The 19,166-nt window shown below is 43.3% G+C and overlaps 1 protein-coding gene across 2 annotated transcripts in view; it reads left to right on the top strand.

The window, feature by feature from the left end:
* The first annotated feature begins 1,325 nt into the window (after positions 1-1,325).
* The window catches only part of ZNF704 (zinc finger protein 704), a 102,034-nt gene continuing 84,193 nt past the window's right edge, over positions 1,326-19,166 (top strand). For both annotated transcript variants that reach the window (XM_038127726.1, XM_038127725.1), the window contains exon 1: positions 1,326-1,632. In XM_038127726.1, the coding sequence (XP_037983654.1) occupies positions 1,357-1,632 (276 nt within the window). In that variant the 5' untranslated portion in view covers positions 1,326-1,356. The remainder of the gene's footprint in view (positions 1,633-19,166) is intronic.

Here is a 19,166-nt window from a genome sequence, read left to right as displayed (position 1 = left end):
GGCCACAGTAACTTCAGACTGTTTGGAAACTATTTTAATTTTTTTAAAAGCTTTTCAGAAAGGTATTTTAAAACTTAAAGCACATAATTTAAACCAGAAAATACTTTCCTAACTGTCCCAGATGATTTTCTTCTCAACAGGGTATAGATATCACTGCTTCAGTTATTGATCTTGAAAAAAACAAATTTCTTCATTTCGGGTTTTTATTTTTTTCCTTCAAAAGTTCCATTTCCCCCCCATTTATCTTTTTTGGGGGTGGGGGGAGAAGTGAAATAATTTTATTTTACTGAGGCCCGAGAAATCTGGCAGCCTGTCCTGCAGGTGGAGGTTGTTACAGAATCCATTAGGTTGGAAAAGACCTTCGAGATCATTGAATCTGACGTATGACTGAACACCCCCGTGTCAACTAAATTATAGTATCAAGTGCCATCTCCAGTCTTTCCTTAAGCACCTCCAGGGACGGTGACTCCCTCCACCACCTCCCGTGCGCAGCTCAGTCCCATGTCTAACACCCTTTCTGTGAAAGAATTCCTTCTGATGTCCAACCCAAACCTACCCTGGCGTAGCTTAAGACTTAATCCTCTCGTCCTGTCACTGCTTATCTGAGGGGAAAAACCACCCTCTACCTGGCTACAAACTCCTCTCAGGGACTTCACTAAGGTCCCTCCTGAGCCTCCTTTTCTCCAGGCTAAACAACTCCAGCTCCCTCAGCCACTCCTCACAGGACTTGTGCTCCAGACCCTTCTCCAGCTTTGTTGCCCTTCTCTGGACACGCTGCAGCACCGCAATGTCCGGTCGGGCGCCCCTGGCCCTCCTGCCGTGTGAGCAGAGCCCAGGCGGGCAGGGCCGGCCCGGCGCGCCGCTCCCCCGGCAGGGCGCACCCGGGCGAGGCGGGCGGGCGGCGGGGGCCGGCCCGCCCGGCAGCGAAATCCGCCCGCGGCTCCCGGCGAAGGCAGCGCGGCCCCAGCGCCCCGCGCCTGGCGGAGCCGCGGCCGGAGGGAATCCAGTCCGGGTTTTGGCGCCGGGGACCGGCGGCGGCGAGGAAGGGCGAGCGGGAGGGGACCGCGCGCTGCGCCCGACAGCCGGGCCGGGCCGGGCCGGGCCGGGCGGACAGCCGGCGGAGAAGGAGAGCGCCGGGAGCAGGTGGGCGAGCGGCGGGGCGGCCACGCCGGCTGCGGGCCCGCCTGGCCGCGGTCGCGGGCCCCCATGGCCGCGGCGCGCCCGCCGCACACACCCACCGCCGCCCCCCGGTGAGCGCCGCCGCCGCCCCTTGGGCACCTCGGCGGGGCCGCTGCCCGCGGCCGGGGCTGAACGCGGCGGGAGGCGGCCGGGCCGGGCCGGCCGGGCGGAGGCACCATGCAGGCGCGGCGCTTGGCCAAGCGCTCCAGCATGGGCAGCCGGCGGCTGAGCGCGGCCGCGCCGCAGGTGGACGCGGTCCGGCCCCCCAAGCCCGAGAGCGCCTGGAGGCCGCCCCGGCGGGAAGGCTCCGCTGCGGCGCTGGAGGAAGAGGACGAAGACGAGGACGTGGTGGTTGAGGTGGAGGAGGAAGAGGAGGAGGAGGAGGGCGGCCTGGGGAGCGCCCCCCCGGCGCTGGCCGGCCACGGCAAGGGCCCCCTCCGGGGGAGCCTTAAGGTGCGTCCCGCGAGGGAGCGGGACGGGGGCGGTGGAGGGGCCCGGGCCGGGGTGCAGGGCCAGTGAGGCGCGCCGGGCCGGGCCGGCGAGCGCCGGGGGTGGCCTGGGGCTGGCGGCGGGGCTGGGAGCGGGCTGGCACTGGGAGGCTGCGGGGGACTCCGACGCCGGGCGGGCGGGCCGGCCGGCCCTCCGCAAGTCCCAGGCGAAGCGGGCGGCGGGGTCGGCTTGCTAAAAGCGGGCGGGGGGCGTGGAGAGCCCCCGGGTCTGAAGGAGTTGGAGCACTGGGAGCGGAGACTTGGCTGGGTGAAGCGCGCTGCTGGCAGGGTTGAAGGATGTTCAAGGCGGCCGTGTGCGCAGAGGTGCTCGGAGAACCGTGCCTGCGGGGCGTGCGGGCTGCCGGGGCCGGACAGGGCTCCTGCGAGCGCGGGTGGCCGCGGTCAGGAGGCCTGGGTGGGCGACCTGTGGAAAGTTTAGGAATGCAGTCCTGTGCAGAGGCCCGGTTCAAATCCCATCGAAGCGTGCGCGGGCAGTGCGCTGAAATCGGTGCGGTTTGGAACAACCTGATGAACACACCCACTGGCTGAGTTCCCGCAGATTTAGGCTTAATGATTTTATTATGAAGCGTTTTCTGTAATTATTTTTCTCTTGGGATAACCCGGGTAGTAGCATTAAGTATATGTATAGTAGTGTAGAGGATTCGTGTGATAGATGTGCACTGGTTATGGAAAATAAATGTGTATGAAAGTTTAAAGGGTACCCATTTGAATTGATTTTTATTTTTTCCAATCTAGGTAAGAATTCTTACTTAATAAGAGTTCGGGGTTGGATAGTTAGGAGTGCTGTATTACCACTGGGGTCTTTCTTGAAGGAAACAAATCCAAAACAAACAGTACAGAAAGGAAAATAGCAGCAGAAATGTACGTTATCCCCATATTACTTCAGAGCAATTTTGTTACAGCACTGAGAAAATCAGTCTGGCACAGCTGGATCATCGGACTGTAGCCCTTCACTGAGTCTGTCAAATGCCATGAGTTGTGGTTATGGTGTCTGGGTCAGACCATCCATGGTACTGAGGCCTGACAGGCTGAAACAACTTTGTTGCTACAGAACCAGCTCTTGACACTTGAGTGGTAACCTTAGGATGAAGAGCACCATGATGGGCTTCTGGTCCCATCATTCTCCCCTTCGTAATGAAAGTCTTAAGTGGTAGAAGAGGCTTAGAGGAACTTCCTGGGTGTACCTAATAGGAAACAAGAGTGAAATTCTCAAGTGGAGCACAATGAACTGAAATATAACTGCATTACATAGGTATAATCTGCATATAATATGGGAATGTACTGTCCTCTTTGTCATCCCTCAACATGCTTTCAAGTAGCAGAACTGTTAGAGGTTGCTGGTATTTCTGCCTTACACCTAGGAGTATGCGTACATACGAAAATATTGTGCTTGCATGTATTTACTTCCTTGAATAGTAAACCTGCCTCATAGGTGAGATTAGTGTAGTAATGCCTATTAGGCTACATTTAGTGTACATAATAAACTGTCGAGTCGCTGTTGATAACCAGGTGCACATATTTACCCTCTGGAGGAATGTTTCTAACTGTCATTACCTGCTCGGTTTCTGCTTTCTCTGTTTATACTTTTGAGTATTATAAACTACTAAGGCTTAAAATTTAACATTGTAAATAAATTACCTTTGGTTTCTGTGTATTTCTTTAGAGATTGTGAGTGTGGGAGTTCTCAAAGCTTAATGGGAGGGTTCTTCCAAGTAATTTTTAAGCAACAGATTAAACTTCTCTGCCTTTGGCATTGTGTTCCTGAGTGCTTTTAAGCCTGAAGTGACTGAACTGCAGAGGTGCTTCCCAAAAGTAGCTCCAGCTATATGGCCCCGAGTGTGTCAGAAGGTGGGTTTTCCAAGAAGGTTGTGTTTCTATTAATGAGAGAATCAGGCATAAAATGAATACTGAGGTTCAACTGCAAGGCACTGGGAGGGTAATAGAACTGGTGCAATCTGGTTGTGGCTTGTCAGCTGGAATTCCTTCCAAATGGAGAAGTGGCATGGAGTCAGCAGCATTTGACTCCCAGACACAGACTTCTGAACCGGGGACTGGGAGCAAAGTATATTGAAGGGGTGTCCACTCCTGAGAGATGGCATAAATTGTTGCATTGACCAATACTTCATAATAAGAGAAATCCTAAAGAGCTTCAATTTATTTGGACTTGAAAGCAAAGTGATCTGGGTTTTGCAGTGTATCCAGTTTGCAGTCTGGATAATGCAATTAATAAGCATCACACGGTGTTCTGGTGTGTACTCACATGTACACTTGATGTCTGTGTCCTTGGGTGGAATGGCACTTCAAAGCTAGAGGTTTCAGGGGCTTGTGACAAAGTCACTTCTGTGGACTGCCTGTGATACATGGATGAAAGCACCATAGGGTCAGCAATGGAATTAATATTGTTAAAAGGTGCCTGAGAATTTGTTCCACTAGTCAAAATCAGCAAAGTACTGGCTCTGTCAGGTCTTACAGCCATATTCTCTGCTTCAGAAAGAAGTCCACTGTGTGGCTGCGCCTTTGCTAGTCTAGTGACCCTCACTCTTAAGCATGGGGATAGAGAGGATGAAGCACCTTATAAAGATAAATATTATTTCTCCAATTTCCAAAGTCATGGAAAGAGAGAACACATATGACAAGAAAGAGAGACTGGTGGTCATGGGGAAGATACAAAAATTGTGTCTTTATGTTGCTGTAGCTGTGTAGCTGTCCAGGGGGAGAACACTGGAGAACGTTTTTGTTGCTTGTTCTCCCCTGTCTACTACCATGCTGGAAGAGGCACAAGTATGCTCTGTGTTGCTGGTGGGTTATGGCAGAATAGCCAATAGAGTCTTGGAGAGCCTGTAAAGCCTTGTTGAGAAGTGCTGTGTTTTCTTACTTTGTCAGAACTAGTTCATTAATCTCTGTATGGAAAGGAGTTACACCAAGGTGCTGATTATGCAGACTCATTTTGCACGTGAAACCCTTTTTGTGCAGCCCATATTTGCTTTGGCTGCATTTGGATTTTCAGCCATTTAAAATTAGATGAAAAAGTATAAATAGTGTAATTGCTAGTACTTTGTCTTGAAGCGTGGGTTAATTTGCAGTCCTGTTTAATTCATCTTTTGTATGCAGCCTAGTTCAGATATCACAGCCACGTTAATACCATGCTGGGGTTGATGTAGTCTGTGGAAACTGCTGAGTTTGATGATGGGAAAAGGAGTTTTGAAGTAGGGTCCATCAGCAGTCTCCAATGCTGACTTTATCAGATACTTAGAAGAAAACCCCACTGCAAGTAGCAGAATTATGCTAATTTGTCTGTAAACCATCAGAGTGCTATGATTGAGAATGTGGGCTAGTAGTGAACATGGGCTTGTGATAACATGCCAACATGTTGCAATATTTTCTCTGCTGTTATGAACAGTAAAGGGGTTGGTGATTTCTTCTGTTCAGCCCAGTTGAGTTGCCAGTTTATTTCCAGCCCAGTTTCTGTCCCTAGGCTGAGAGTATGGACACAGGACATTTCCTAATCCAGCTGACTATGGGTGCTGCATCTAGTCCTCACCCATGGAACTACCAGTTCCAGATATTGGCTTGTTTGTGAGCACCTCTGCATAGTTCAGAAGGATGAATTTTCCACAAGTGGATTTGATCCCGCTCCAAAATTATGGAAGATGATCAGATGAAGAGTCTGAAAACTAAAGGCCCAGAGAGCTGTGCAGTGATGGTAGAGGAATACAAAAGCCCAAGCAGTGTAAGCAAGACTTTAACTACATGCTTACACTAACATTTGGTTTAGTTTCACCCATCTTGTGAAGTGAAATTTATGACAGGTGCAAAGTAAGGAGCATGTACAAGTCTGATCCAGAGGTTTCAGAGTGGAGATGTCACACATTGGTTGGAGTTCATGAAAAATTTTTGTGGTTTGTTAGGTTTTGGGTTGATTCCCCCCCCCCTTTTTTTTTTTTTTGTTTGTTTATTTGTTGTGTTTGGGTTTTTTTTTTGTTTTTTAAAGATAAAGACATCTGTGTGATATCTGGGATGCAGAAGAATCCTTAGAGCTTGTGTGGAAGAAATCAGTTGCCTTTTAGTTATGTGTTGTTCAGCTGCATTGAATTCACTCTCTTCTCTTTTGCTCCTTCTTTCTAAAGGCAGGTGTGAATTCATTACTGTCCTTTAAATCAGACTTTCAGCTTTGCTGTTTGAATGGGCTATATACTGATTTTGGACAAAAAAAGTGGGTTTTCCTGCTTGATTAGCAAGTGTTATTTCATTTAGCTTTTGTGTGTGTGTGCAGATGTATTTTCAGAGGCAATTTGCAAAATACAAGCTTCAAATACCAAATTTGCTTACTGAAGGAGAGACCTTGCAAGACACATTAGGAACTTAAGAGGAAAATAAAATGTTTCCTTTCAGACTAATGATAATAATGTTATTTTTATAAATACTGCTAGTTATTAGAACACCAGAGCTCATGTCCTGAACTTGGAGCCTGTTAGGCTAAGCTGTGTACAAACTCAGAACAAGCATCATCCTGGTGTGCCCAGTTCTGCAAAGAGTAACACGAGACATGAATGGACACTGATGGACTGTGAGGAACAACTAAAGCGTGAGATGAGAGAGGCAGATAAACACCAGCAGCTTAGCCATATTTTAGTAAGTAGATAAAGTTAATTAATTTTTAAATTTCAAACTTTGTTCAGTTTCTTGTTCTTGAGTGAAAACCTGTAAAGTGAAGTTGGTGTGGGAAATTCATGGCTAGACTTGGGATTTTTTTCTTTTCTTACTTTTGAAAAAAGTTTAAAGTTTATAATACATGATACAGATTACTGGGGGCAGAGAGAAAAGACTGGTGAGACTGGTGAGAAAATAAGATAGTATTTTTTTTCTCCACTCTCCCCTAATAAAGAATGAATGGGACTAATTTGCTGGGGATTTTTTTTCATGTAATTTTGTTGTTGTTGTTTGGACACAAACCAAACAACCACTTTGCCTCTAAAAGGAATTGTATTAGAAAACTGTAACTATGTAAAAGTGAAGCCACTAACAGTTCTGATCTTTATATGCCATATTCTTTTTGGTCTAGAATGAGGTCAGTTGAGAGTGATCAGTTGACAGCCTTCAGGTATTCAGTATGTACCAGTGGATAGAGATGTGCTTCTCAGTCTCTGTCATAGAATGTTTGAGTTGGGAGGGGACCCTTGGAGATCACCTGGCCCAACCCCCCGGCTCCAGTAGGGTCATGTAGAGCTGATTGCCCAGGACCATGTCCAGATGGGTTTTGAATATCTTCAGGTAGGGAGACTCCATGGCCTGTTTCGGCAACCTGTGCCACTGCTGGGTCACCCTCACAATGAAGAAGTGTTTCCTGATGTTCAGAGAGAACCTCCTGTGTTTCAGTGTGTGACCATCACCTCTGGTCCTGGCACTGGGCACCACTGAGAAGAGCCTGGCTCTCTGTTCTCTCTATTCCTTCCGTTTCTAGACATTTTTAAGATTCCCCTAAGCCCTCTCTTCTCCTGGCTGAAGAGTCCCACCTCTCCTCACAGGAGATAATCCAGTCTCTTAATCACAGAATCATAGACCAGTTTGGAATGGAAAACACCTTAAAGATAATTTAGTTCCAAGCCTCTTGCCGTGGACAAGGATGTCACTCACTGACTAGACCAGGTTGCTCACAGCTCCATCCAACCTGGCCTTGAACACTTCAGGGCTGGGGCATCCACCACTTCTCTCGGCACCTGTTCCAGTGCTTCACCACCCTCTGAGTAAAGAATTTCTTCCTAACAGCTACTCTAAAAATGCCCTCTTTTCATTTAAAAACCATTGCTTTTTGTCCTGTCACTATCTGCCCATATAAAAAGTCCCTCTCCTTCCTTTGTACCTTGGAAGTACTGGAAGGCTGTAATAAGGTTTCTCCAAAGCCTTTTCTTTTCCATGTTGAAATCGTTCTGGTGGCCTTTTGCTGCACTTTCTTTGGTGTGTCCATGTCTTTCCTGTATTTGGGATCCCAGAACTGAACTCGTCATTCCAGGTGTGGCCTCTCCAGTGCCTTAGTAGGGGGGGCAGGATCGCCTCCCTCCACCTGCTGTCAATACTTTGTCTAATGCAGTGCAGGACATGGTTCAGCTTTTTGCCACAAGGACTCAGTGCTGGCTTATGTTCAACTTCGTGTCCTGGGAGCCCAGGACCTTTTCTACAAAACTGTTTTCCAACTGGGTGGCCTCCAGCACAAACTAGTACCTGGGATTGTCCCTCCCTGGGATTGTCCTTCCCCATGTCCAGGACTTCACATTTCCTCTGGTTTGGTTTCCTGAGGTTCCTGTTGGCTCATTTCTCTAATCTGTCAAGGTTTTTCTGGGTGGCAGCATGACTGTCAGGTCTATTACCCACTCCTCCCTGTCTTGTGATCCCTTCCCAGGGATCAAGGTGAGGATGACCAGCCAGCCTATTGTTCCCCGGTTCTTCCTTGGAGATAGAAGTGACATTTTTTTTCATCTTAAAACTAAGTATTGAGAAAGTGCTTTTCATGGGCTGGTAATTAACATTTGTAATGTGTCCTGTGACAAGTGCAGATGCACAGACCATCTGTGCCTTTGTTGATCCTGTGCTCTTCCAAGCTTTCTTCAGACCCAAAGTTACGGAGAAGTCTAAGAATCCTGTAAATCAGCTTTGAACCCTCAAGTCCTACTCTATTTTTCCAGCTGCTAAATTAGAAATTCCATTGTTACATGAGCACCAGAGAGGTCTTAGTAGACTGTGGGATAAATCGGTGCCTCAAAGATGAGAGTTTGGCTGCTTGGCCAGCCAGGAGCATGCTGGTCCTTGCTGGTGTCTGCTTTGTAAATACTGTGTGGATTGAGCAATGATTTTTTTGTTTTTTTTTTTTTAATTCTCTCAGAATGAGTCCACATTGGCTTTATAATACTTTCAAGTGATTTATTGAATTGCTTATTTCTAAAAATAGTGAGCAGCTTGACTAATACTGCAGCTTAAGGCCAGCCCAAAGACTACAGAAGGACAATAGGTCAAAAGAGAAACTCTTAAGTGTTTTTATTTATTTACAAAAATTGAACAGGAAATAGAAGGTGAATGAAAAGAACGTTCATTAGCTCCTCTGGGAATCAGCTTTAATTTCATGAACTTGTGTTCATGTTTTTCACTGTAGCATGTTGCCAAGCAGAGCACACAGGAATTTAATGTTACCACTGCTGCTGCTGAACAATCTGTGATAGGATCACTTTCACTACTCTGGCACCTTGCCAAACTTTCCAATCTCAAATGATTATTGCAGTGACATTTGTCGTATTGTATTAAAAAGTACATGTGTGGGTGGTATTTGTTGTTTGACAACAAAACTAATGAAGACAGGAAACTGAGCAACTTCTGTTGCTTGGACTTTGAATAAAAATACAGATCTTTTTATTTGTGTTTTTCAAAACATACAGAGTCTAATTTCCATAAAATCCTGACCCAGCTGAAGTAGATGGAAAAGTCCTGCTAGCTTAAGCAGATTTAGGATTTCAGCCCAATTAATTGAACACAAGTATAAATCTACTAGGACTAAAACCATTTCATAGTGGTCCTAATTATTGTAAAAGACTGTTATGATCACTAAACACAGAATCAGAGGGAAGGTAAAATGCCCCAGTGATCAGATACTGATGTGTGAAATTATGTAGCTCAGTGTTTTACCATCTTTCATGCATTTTTTTACATGGTGGATAAAAGATTGTTTGAACTTTAGACGGGCAGTGCTGTTAAAACAAGCAGTCAAGATTGGATGGTTACTTAAATTTTATTTTGTGCTTCAGCACATGAGGTGACTGATTCCTGCATCATACTGACATAGAGAGCAAATTGTAGAATCACAATTGTAGAATCACTTCTAGAAACTGGACTTTGTAAAGCTGGCAAGATAAACATTTGAGCCCGCCTGATCTTTTATGTATGTATGCATATACCTTTTAAATGGTATTAAAAAACTCTCATTGGATCCAAAATGCTTTTTACCTCATATTTCTCAACAGTTTTCTTTCTATAATGCAGTGATGAGAAATGTGAGTACCTCCAGAGGAAAAAATCCGATTTTTCTACTTTAAAATACTTTAAAGAGAACACTGTGATGCAGTCCTTGCTGGTCTAGGTCAGTGGTGATCCATAAGGCCATGGACAGCCGTTCACATCTGGTTTACCAAGCTATTCAGAAGAAGCAGTGAAATGAATAAGGGTGAATTGGTGGTTGCTAAGGATTTACAGTGATATTTTGTTTCAATATGTGTTACCAACACTGTTTCAGACAATTGTCCCTACTTTTTCAGAGCAGGAAAGAAGTGCTTGGTCTTGCAGGTGTTTCTTTCTCCATGCTGGTAGGTCCATCTGCTGGAGCAGCAACATGGGTAGCATAGAGCACTTTGTGCCTGGGCACTGGATGTGCCACAAACTGGAGTTTGTGGAGTTTATGTTTCATCAGTTCCAAAAAGGGTAAATTATTCCTTTCCTCCAGCTCCCTGTTACTCACAAGCAGCTTTGTGGTTGTGCCAGAATTCATTATGTGCTTTTGTGGGTTACTGAAACAGTGGAAAATACGTGCAGCAGTGTCTGTAGACTCTGTGGTGTCCTTCAGTTATGGTGGATCAAGGAAGGGCTTGCCAAGCATCTTGATAGAGCAGAGGAAAAGATGGGATATCACAGCTAGGACAGGCATATGGAGGAAAGAGAAGGTTAGAAATGGAGCAAGCCTTCATCCTTTAGAGGACAGAGGCCCTGTGGAAGTTGGACTGTACTTTACTTTGAGCCTGGTGGTCCTTCAGGTTCTTTGTGAAGGCTTTTCTCCTGTGAGATATTGCATCCCTGTAGTGGTTTGATAGAGGGCTATTTTCTGGAGCAGCTGGAGAGGGTGGCCTTTCACCTCTGCATGTTTTTACTGGTGTTATTCTGTTGCTTCCAGGGGTAATGAGTTGTAACTCTGTGATACTGTTTATTGTGTAGTCAGACACAAAAATAAACTCATTTTTTGGGCACCTCTCCTAATCTGAACCGAAAAACTGCTACATGATTTTGTCTCGAGCTGAACCCAGACTTGGGAGAATCTTCTACTGGAAGCAGTGTTTCTTGCTTGTTCTACTCCGCTGAGGGATCGTGCTTTCTACTTCCAGGCTCAAGATCTGTTAGAGGAGATAAGGACTTGTGCTTAATTTTAGTCTTGTAATATCTCCTCCAGGCTTTCACCATCAGGGATCAGCATTGGCCCTTTCGTTCACAGCACCTATTTCATTCAGAAGTTAAAACAGTTGCATACATCTGTGAACTCCCTTGGTTTAATTTCACTGAAATGCTGTAATTTAAACAAACAAATAAAAAAGAGCAAAGTTTCAGGATGTAAAGGCAAATGGATTGCATTTCCATACCCTTTTAAGTGATCTAAGATCTGCAGTATCTCAGCTGGCTGCTTTCAAAGTCATACAATAACTTTTGACCTCAGAAATCTCACACCTCTGTATCTTAATTGCAAGAGATCTTGAAAATAAAGCCAACTTGGTTTCCTTTTCTCTAAAAATATCCTACTATATATTTCTGTCCAGTCAAGAGGAGGAAGGAGGGCTTTCAAGAGGATGAAGGAGGGCAGATGTACCAATCAAGGGTTTTTTTGCTGAGGAGCAGTGAGGCAACATTTACAAAACCTTCTGCTAGGTGTGGGGAGTTCCCCACTGGCTCTATAGTTTGATTTTTGTGAGCTCTTCATTACTTGATCCTGAATGAGATTATAGAAGTGGTAGTATTTCTTTCAGCTGCTGCCGTCCTTGCTGATCCCAGACCACCAGCAGATGAAGAGAGAAACAGGTGGAGTGTCTTGTACATCTTCAGCGATGGTCTTGAAATAGTTAAAAGATATTTTATTTGCACATGAAATTCAGCTAGTGAAGGCCATATTGATATATCAGTAAGATAGTCCATACACACAGCTGTATTAAGCTACATAAGTTGTTGTGTACAGACAACAGCTAGACAATCTAGACAATCAAAATTAGGGGCAGCAAAGACAGTAGGTACTTTACCACTGGGTTCTAGGACTCTTTTTGCATCTCTTACAAGTAAAATCACCATTTCATGGAAAACAGATATTCATAGGCATACTATAAAAAATACCCTGACCTGAGGATTCAGAACTTCAGTCAGTGCACTGGGAACACCTGGTTTGATGTTGCTCACTACTTGCAGCTTGTAAGTACACCTAGTAATGCAACAGAAATAAGAACAGAATTCCCTACTACCCCACATTAGCATGCTTGGGTTTTTTTATCCTATTCCAGGGTTTTTTAAACTTCCCCAAAGGTGACCAGCAAGACCCAAGTGTATCCTCCTCTTTTCTCCTGTTCTTCTTGACCAGCCCAGGGCACACATTTCCAGGCCCTCATCTGTTCTCTGTGTGGCCAGAGGCTGCTCTGGTGGCACTGGACATTGCTTTCACTGCAGGAGAGATGAGAGAAACCTTCTGCCTGGCAGGAACCCTTCCTTCCCACTTGCAGGGGCAGGCACGTAGGTCCTTGTGAGAAAAAACTATGTGATAATTGGTTTAGTTAATTTTAAATTCGCTTTTTGTGCAACCAGTAATTGGGAAGGCAGTTATGACTGCCTGTTCCTGGCCTGCAAGTCCTGCTAAAAGCATGGTGGAGTAGCAAGCACTCAGTGGTGAGCATGCTTGGCAAAGATTGTAGCAACAGAATTCCTAAATAAAAAATTAACCTGGTTTTTGCAACTGTGACCCTCCACTTTCCTCCTGTTTAAGGCTTTCCAAGGTAGCATCTATATTTTTAGATGCTTAGAGATGGTGTGTTTCTCAGGCACTTGTTTTATTTAAGAAAAGGAAAACAGGGCAGAAATAGCTCTGTTGAGATCCATTGATGCCAAGCCTGGGGGCCAATGTCCAGCTGGAACCCAGGTAGCCGAGTTTGCAGGGTGGTCACTGCAGGTCACACCCCTGTGTGTACAGCATAGCCAGAACACAGAACACAGAGTTATTTCTTTGAGACTTAAACATTGCAAACAAATTTTGAATATGCACGCTTTCAGTAATTAGTATTAAAATTTGGTAACTGTTACTGATTGGTGTCTGATAATGTTAGAAGTTATGTCATGTACTTTTCTGTGAGGAACGTACTGTGCCTGCATATGGGATGGGAAAGAAAGCTACCATGCTTCTACATCTTCATTCATTTGTTGATGTGGTAGAGAGAAAAAGGCACAAATATCTCTGAATAATTTTTGTTCAGACCTGAAAATGCTTTATGGGAAGGACCATGAATTCCCAGTGTTCCTTGCTGTCTCCCCTTGTAATCTTAGTAAGACTTTTCTGTCCAGTTTTAATAACATTTATGCTTCCTGTGCCAGTTAGTGCAGTATTTCAGATGTCAGAAGTTGGTTGTTTTTTGGTGTATAACAAGTACCTGGCTGGGTACTGGATTTCAAATGTGGAGTGAAAGTTTCTGTCATTGATCTGGGTAGATTCTCTATAACTCAGAAACACCTTAAACTGGTACTGGGATATGTGGGTTTTGTAGATGAGTTAGGTTTACCCAGGTGGGTGCTGACATACACATGAGGATGATGGGAGGGTAGAAACTGCTTGCTGACTCCAGTTCTTGCTGCGTAACACTGTATTGTGAATCCAGGCAACTTAACATGCTTAGAATTGTGGTTTAATACATAGAAAATATATTCTATGGATGATTTTCTATGTTTGGTCTAATGAAGACAGGGACTTTGTCCTAGCCTGGTTGAAGATTAATAGTATATTACTGTACATTAATGTGTACTATATATTGTAAAGAACACTTACAGTGACCTTAAAATGCATTATGTTCTATATTGTTAGAGACCAACAATTTATAAATGCTTAGAGTGATTAGATTGACGTGATTTATGTGTAATGAGCAACTGCTGGTGAAGCAAGTAATTAAATGCAAAGTATACTCGAAAATGTAATAATACATTGAAATTCAGGGCAGATTATTTCCAAGCATCATTATGAGAATCTGTCTTATCTCTTTGTGTTCCAGTATGAATAGAGATTTCTGGCAAAATGGAAATTTGATGCATTCTTTCCTTCCAGTGAGGACACTGTTTTTGAATGTCAAAAATTAGAGCCTTTTAATGTAAAAAAAACCCCTCTGTTACAGGAACCTGAACTGGAAATATTGTACAAAGCAATATGAGTGAACCAAAATCTTTGTCCTTCCAGGGCTTTAATTTAAATATTTTTTACTTGCATTTAATTTTGGTAGCAGGTTTGGTGTTTCTCATTTTTGCTTGTTGTGTTTTGTTGTGAACTTCATTCCTGATTTCTTTCTTGTTGAGAAAAGTGGCTTATGTCTGTCCCTAGAGCTTCACCTGGCTGTTCAGGCTGGCCTGAAAAGGGCCTTGCATTTATTGAGCCCTTGTTTTGGCTGAACATTTTAAATGTATGTCATGTTACATATACACATCTCATTCTTGTTTCCCATTAACATGCTAGGCTGAAATATATTGATTCCTTCTTTCACTTCCCCATTGAGCTGCCTGTTTGTTCTGTAATGGATCAAAAATGTTGCTAAAGCCTTGTTTAATTAAAAAATCCTGGAACTTTTGTTTTCTTACCAGTTGGGAGTTTTATTGGCAGTCCCAAGCACTTAGGATGATTACATCTATTTCAGAAAATGGAAAGAGGTGGTCACAAAGCCAGAATCAAAAAACTCTTTATGAAAAGCAGCAGAATTATACAGCAGGTTGGCTGGTGCTAAGCCATCTCATAGCTAATCTGTCTAATCTGGTGTTTTTTAATTGGTGTTTAATCTAAAGAGTTTTTTGATGGAATTAGATCAGCTGATTACATCATAAATCGGATGGAAATCAAAAATCCACGTCCGAAATTGTGTCTTCTTTATCAGCTATGTAGTGTTAACATTGTGCATAGGCCTAGGACTCACTGTTAAAGTTTTTTATCTATTGACAATGCAAATAGCCAGAATTGGAGCAGTGAGTTGGGTGATTGCTGCTGGAGTGGGGTTTTTTGATATGTGTTTTTTAATTAGCATGCTACACCCCCACACACATACCACCACCCCTCAACCCTGCCTCTCCCACTCTGGAAAACAGCCTAGTGTGGCTTGTGAGGGATCCTGTTGTTTTTGGAATGAAGTGAAACTGGAGTTAAGTCCAGTTAGAGTGGTGTGTAGGTGAGGTAAAGGAAATACAGCTTTATGGATTGAGGGAGAAAAAGAAGTTTGTACAAAAATGAATACCTGACAATGGCTTCAGGATTATTAAGATAACAGTGGGATTACTCTGAGCTAGCTTCCCAAAATGTATTTCTACTAGTGTGTTTGTTTATAGAGAACTTGATGCAGTCAGGTTTTCTACAGATACTTGCCTTGTAAAATAGTTTTATTGGTTTTTAGAGGTACTTCTTTGCTTTCATTGTAAAATTAGCTTTGTTATCTCTATGAACAAAACATAATGGCACAAAATAGGCCACAGTTGGAAGATTGTTTCCTTTACACAATCCTCTAGGATTCAAAGTGTGTGTGGAAGGGACATGCTCAGCTTTCTCATATGTCTTAGTCCTTCCAGATGCCAGCAGACATTATGAGGAGAAGTAGAAGTTATCCAGTGTCCCCCCAGAAGGTTAAGGGGGCCTGCTGGGCTCTCACTGCTGTGCTGCCTGGCAGTGAGCTGCCAGTCTCTCTCTGCCGAGGCTGTGGTTGCAGGCCTGTTTCTTGGCAGGCAGATGCAGTCACACTTGTGATAGGATCTTCTTCATCTGGTGTAAATCGGCGTTGCTTTGTGGAAGGTGCTTCATCGAGTCACAGGAGTGGGAGGCAGTGCTCTCTTGTGCTGGGCAGCTGCCACGTGGAAATCAACCCTTGAGATGTTTAATAAAACTGTCAGCAAAGTAGGCATGGTATGTGGTGTGTCAATTCTTTCAATGGTTTGTTGTATTTCCATCTGTCTATGTAGTCTGTTACAAAGCCTGCTAAAAACTATGTTTCTCTTCCTGCTGTGCCCACCTGAATCCACAGGTACTGCACCAAAAAAAAAAAAAAATAGGAAATTTGAAAGAACATCGGTAGGAGTCAGTTTTCACATTTGAAAAATGTATTTCCATACAGTTGGGTCACAGTGCTAGTATTCTTGGGAGTTCAGTGCCTTCCATTGTATCGGAAACACAGACATCTTAATGCCTGTTAAATGCTAGTGAGCTATTTGAAAATAAATAACTCCAGTTTTTAAGCAGCAGTGTATCATAAGCAAGGGAAGATGATAAAGTCCAGTGAGGTTGTACTCAAGGGGTGACATACATGATATGTCAAATCTGAGTCTCTGTGTTTCCATATAAATGTGATAGGTCTACTGATTCTAGTGTTCGCCGATCCTTTGAATAGGCAATTCAGTGCCTGAATTGTCTTTTTGATCAATAATTTTTTGCTGTTCAGGGTAAAATGCAAGCTGAAATTTAACTGAAATTGGAGGAGACTGAGGTTTGACTGCAATGTCAGCGTCTTATCAGGATGTGCTCTTGGGTAGGGCAGAAATTGACTGCACATAAGTTAAGACGTAAACTACTAAAAAATTGCAGCCTGCACATCATTTGTAAGGAATAGTGAAACGCTTCTGTAAATTCCTCTGTTTGTGTCAGTGTCAAGCATGCTTAATAATTTTATATTGCTTAATAATTTTTAATATTAATGCTTAATAATTTTTAATATTAATAATTAATAATTTTGGACGGGACTTCCATTGCAACACGTCGTCTTGGTGAGGAGTTCAGGACCAGCAGTTTGGTTATGACAAAATACCACCACATAAAACTGTCCATAGGCAGGTTAAGATAGGGTTTGCAATGAAAAATTATTAATATACTGCTGAAAATAGTAACTGTGCTAATAACTTAGCTGCCACATGGATTATTAAACTTTGACGTTTAATAATAATGAATCAAGCTTTAAAGTAAAACCCTTAACTTAAAAGTAAAACCCTCAATCTAAATGTATATGATTGTCTTGACGACTTCGAAACAGAAATTGAAAGGCTTTCTTAATAAAGTTTTTACTTAGAAACCAAAGCTAGAAATGGTTTTCAGTTTTTGCAGGATGATTACTGAAGGAGTAATGCCACATCAGACCTCAGTTCTGGCACTGCCCCATGCTTGAGCTCCAGTGGGGAAGACTTGGGTAATACGGTTGTGTCCAAGAAGCACGGTATCAAAAGCCTCTCTTGCCCAATAGTGATGGAGGGGAAATTGACAAAGATGGAGGTAACTGCAGGTGGAGGTAACTGCAGAGAGAAACAAAACTAGTTTTTTTTTAATTTACAGTGGTTTATAGCTCCTGTTTCTGTGACTGAACTTCCAAGTGATGTGGTTGCCTGAGGCCAGGTTTTTAAGAACTCTGTTGAAAGTAAGCTGAAGGTTGCTAATGGCTTAAGGGTGAAAATACACAGTGAATTGCATAGAAAAACAGCCTATTATCAAGTGGCTTTTATGAGTGATAATTCATCAAGTGCATGAAAAGGACAGAAATTTTACCAGTAGTTGATACTGGAGGCAATTATATGGCAAATTTGGAGGGCAAGAAAAGCTGAACCATTCGGGAATAATGTAATCATGGAATTTGAGAACAGCAAAGGATGGAGAAATGTGAAGTATTGGAAGTAAGCTGAAATAAAATGGTATCAAAGTCTTACGTTCTGTCTGTCTGTGAGACAGGCCTAGGCAGGTTCGACTAGATCTTCCACAGAATTTTTGCTGAAACGTTCTGGACTTGAAGGACCACCACAAGACTCAAGTAGGTTAACGAATATTAAGGATCTATTAAAAAAAATAAAGTTACTGATAAAATATGACAGAACAGTTAACTGTCTGGAAAGATGTATTGGAAGTTATTTGTGTTATCTCTGAACTATGAGTGCTGGTGAAGCAGAGCTTGAAATCTGAGGTGTCCTGGTCATTAATCACTGTTTGCCAGGGAGTGAGGAACCTGATCATTCAAATGACTGTGGCCCTCAGCACTTCCTCACATCAATGGCTGCTTGTGTAGGTGGTTGGATTTCCAGCAAAAGACACCATACACTTCCAGACAGGTGTCTCAGGGGGAAGTGGCTTCCACAGACATTAAAATACAAAAATTGCACGTGGAGTAGGAGAAAGCTACTGGAGAAAGCCCACCAAAGTCTTGGCTTTCTCTCATGATCACCTGCTTCTAAAGCAGAGAAGATTCTTTACATGTAGTCACTGTCAAGGGAAAGTTTGGAAAGAAGTTAGTATTTCCAAGCATCTGTTGAAAACAGAAGGTGAGGAAGAGAATTAGTCTAAGCGTTGGATTTGGTCTTCTGCTTTTTCTGGCCATTGGCTGAAGAACCTGAGCTGCTTCTGCAACCTGAGCATTTGCTCTGTGGTTTTTGTCTTTCCTCACTTCCATATGCATGCATGGGGCTGACTATTAATTGTGGCATATTGGCATATGAAATGTGTTTGAACTGGATGTGGATAAATTTGATATATAAGAACAGATTACCTGGTATCACAGTGAAAGTATTCTGCTGTTTTTGGTTTTGGCTTTATGTTACAGCTGTAGTCTGAGCCTGTAACTTTCTGATGTCACTGCTTAGGTCTGTAAAGAAAACTCAGCAATGTATGGCACAATGTATTTGCTGAAACTGAGTAAAATCCTAAAATTTCATAAATAGAAGACAAAAATACCTTTTTTTTTCTTTGGTACAGTCATGCACTTAGTCCATTAAAAGATTAATTAAAATCATCCTGATGAAAACTGAGTTCTGTCTGGCATTTCAGAGTAGGAAATAAAGGAGGCTGTCCCTCTCCTGTGCTCTCATTTTCCACATTAAGGGTTGTAGAGGGTAAGGAGGCAACTGCTGGTGCTGCCCAGTACTTGGGCACATCAGCACCCCTGCCATGCACAGCGGGGGGAGCTGCTCCTGCCCTGCACAGAAGCCTCCTCTGCAGTGGGATGAGATGGAAATCCTGGGCACGGAAGAAGGGAAGTGTGGTCACGTAAGGGAAGAACATGCTGCAGTGGAGGGGATGGAAATCAAGTCTTATGTATACCCTTGTTTGGCGTTACATAATTTCTAGGGGCTGGATATTGGAACGTGGGTATTTTCAGGCTTTTTTGTTACTTCAGTGCATTGCTTGCAAGTCAGTTTTAATGAAAATTGAAGGCAACTCAGCATTTCAGTGATTCTCAGGCACTCAAAAAACAGCTTATTGTAAATCTAAGAAGTTTTTTTAAAAAATCATTAAATCAGAATTCAATTTGTGTTGTTTATATGTCTTCTCCTAATTCTGTGTGATCACATGCTGACTGTTTTGTCTTCCAGGCAGATTTTCTTGGTAATGTGTCATCTGTTTGTGTGTGAAGAAGTGTAAAGTGTCTAATTCTTTCTACTGTTTACATTCATAGAATAATAACTCTTGTTTTGTTCTTGAAGCAACTGCTAAAAGCCCCT

The sequence above is a fragment of the Motacilla alba genome, chromosome 2 (genome assembly GCF_015832195.1).
Source record: "Motacilla alba alba isolate MOTALB_02 chromosome 2, Motacilla_alba_V1.0_pri, whole genome shotgun sequence".
In the NCBI taxonomy this organism is placed as follows: domain Eukaryota; kingdom Metazoa; phylum Chordata; class Aves; order Passeriformes; family Motacillidae; genus Motacilla; species Motacilla alba.
Note: the sequence above shows the minus strand (reverse complement) of the source record. Positions and strands in the feature narration are given on the sequence as shown.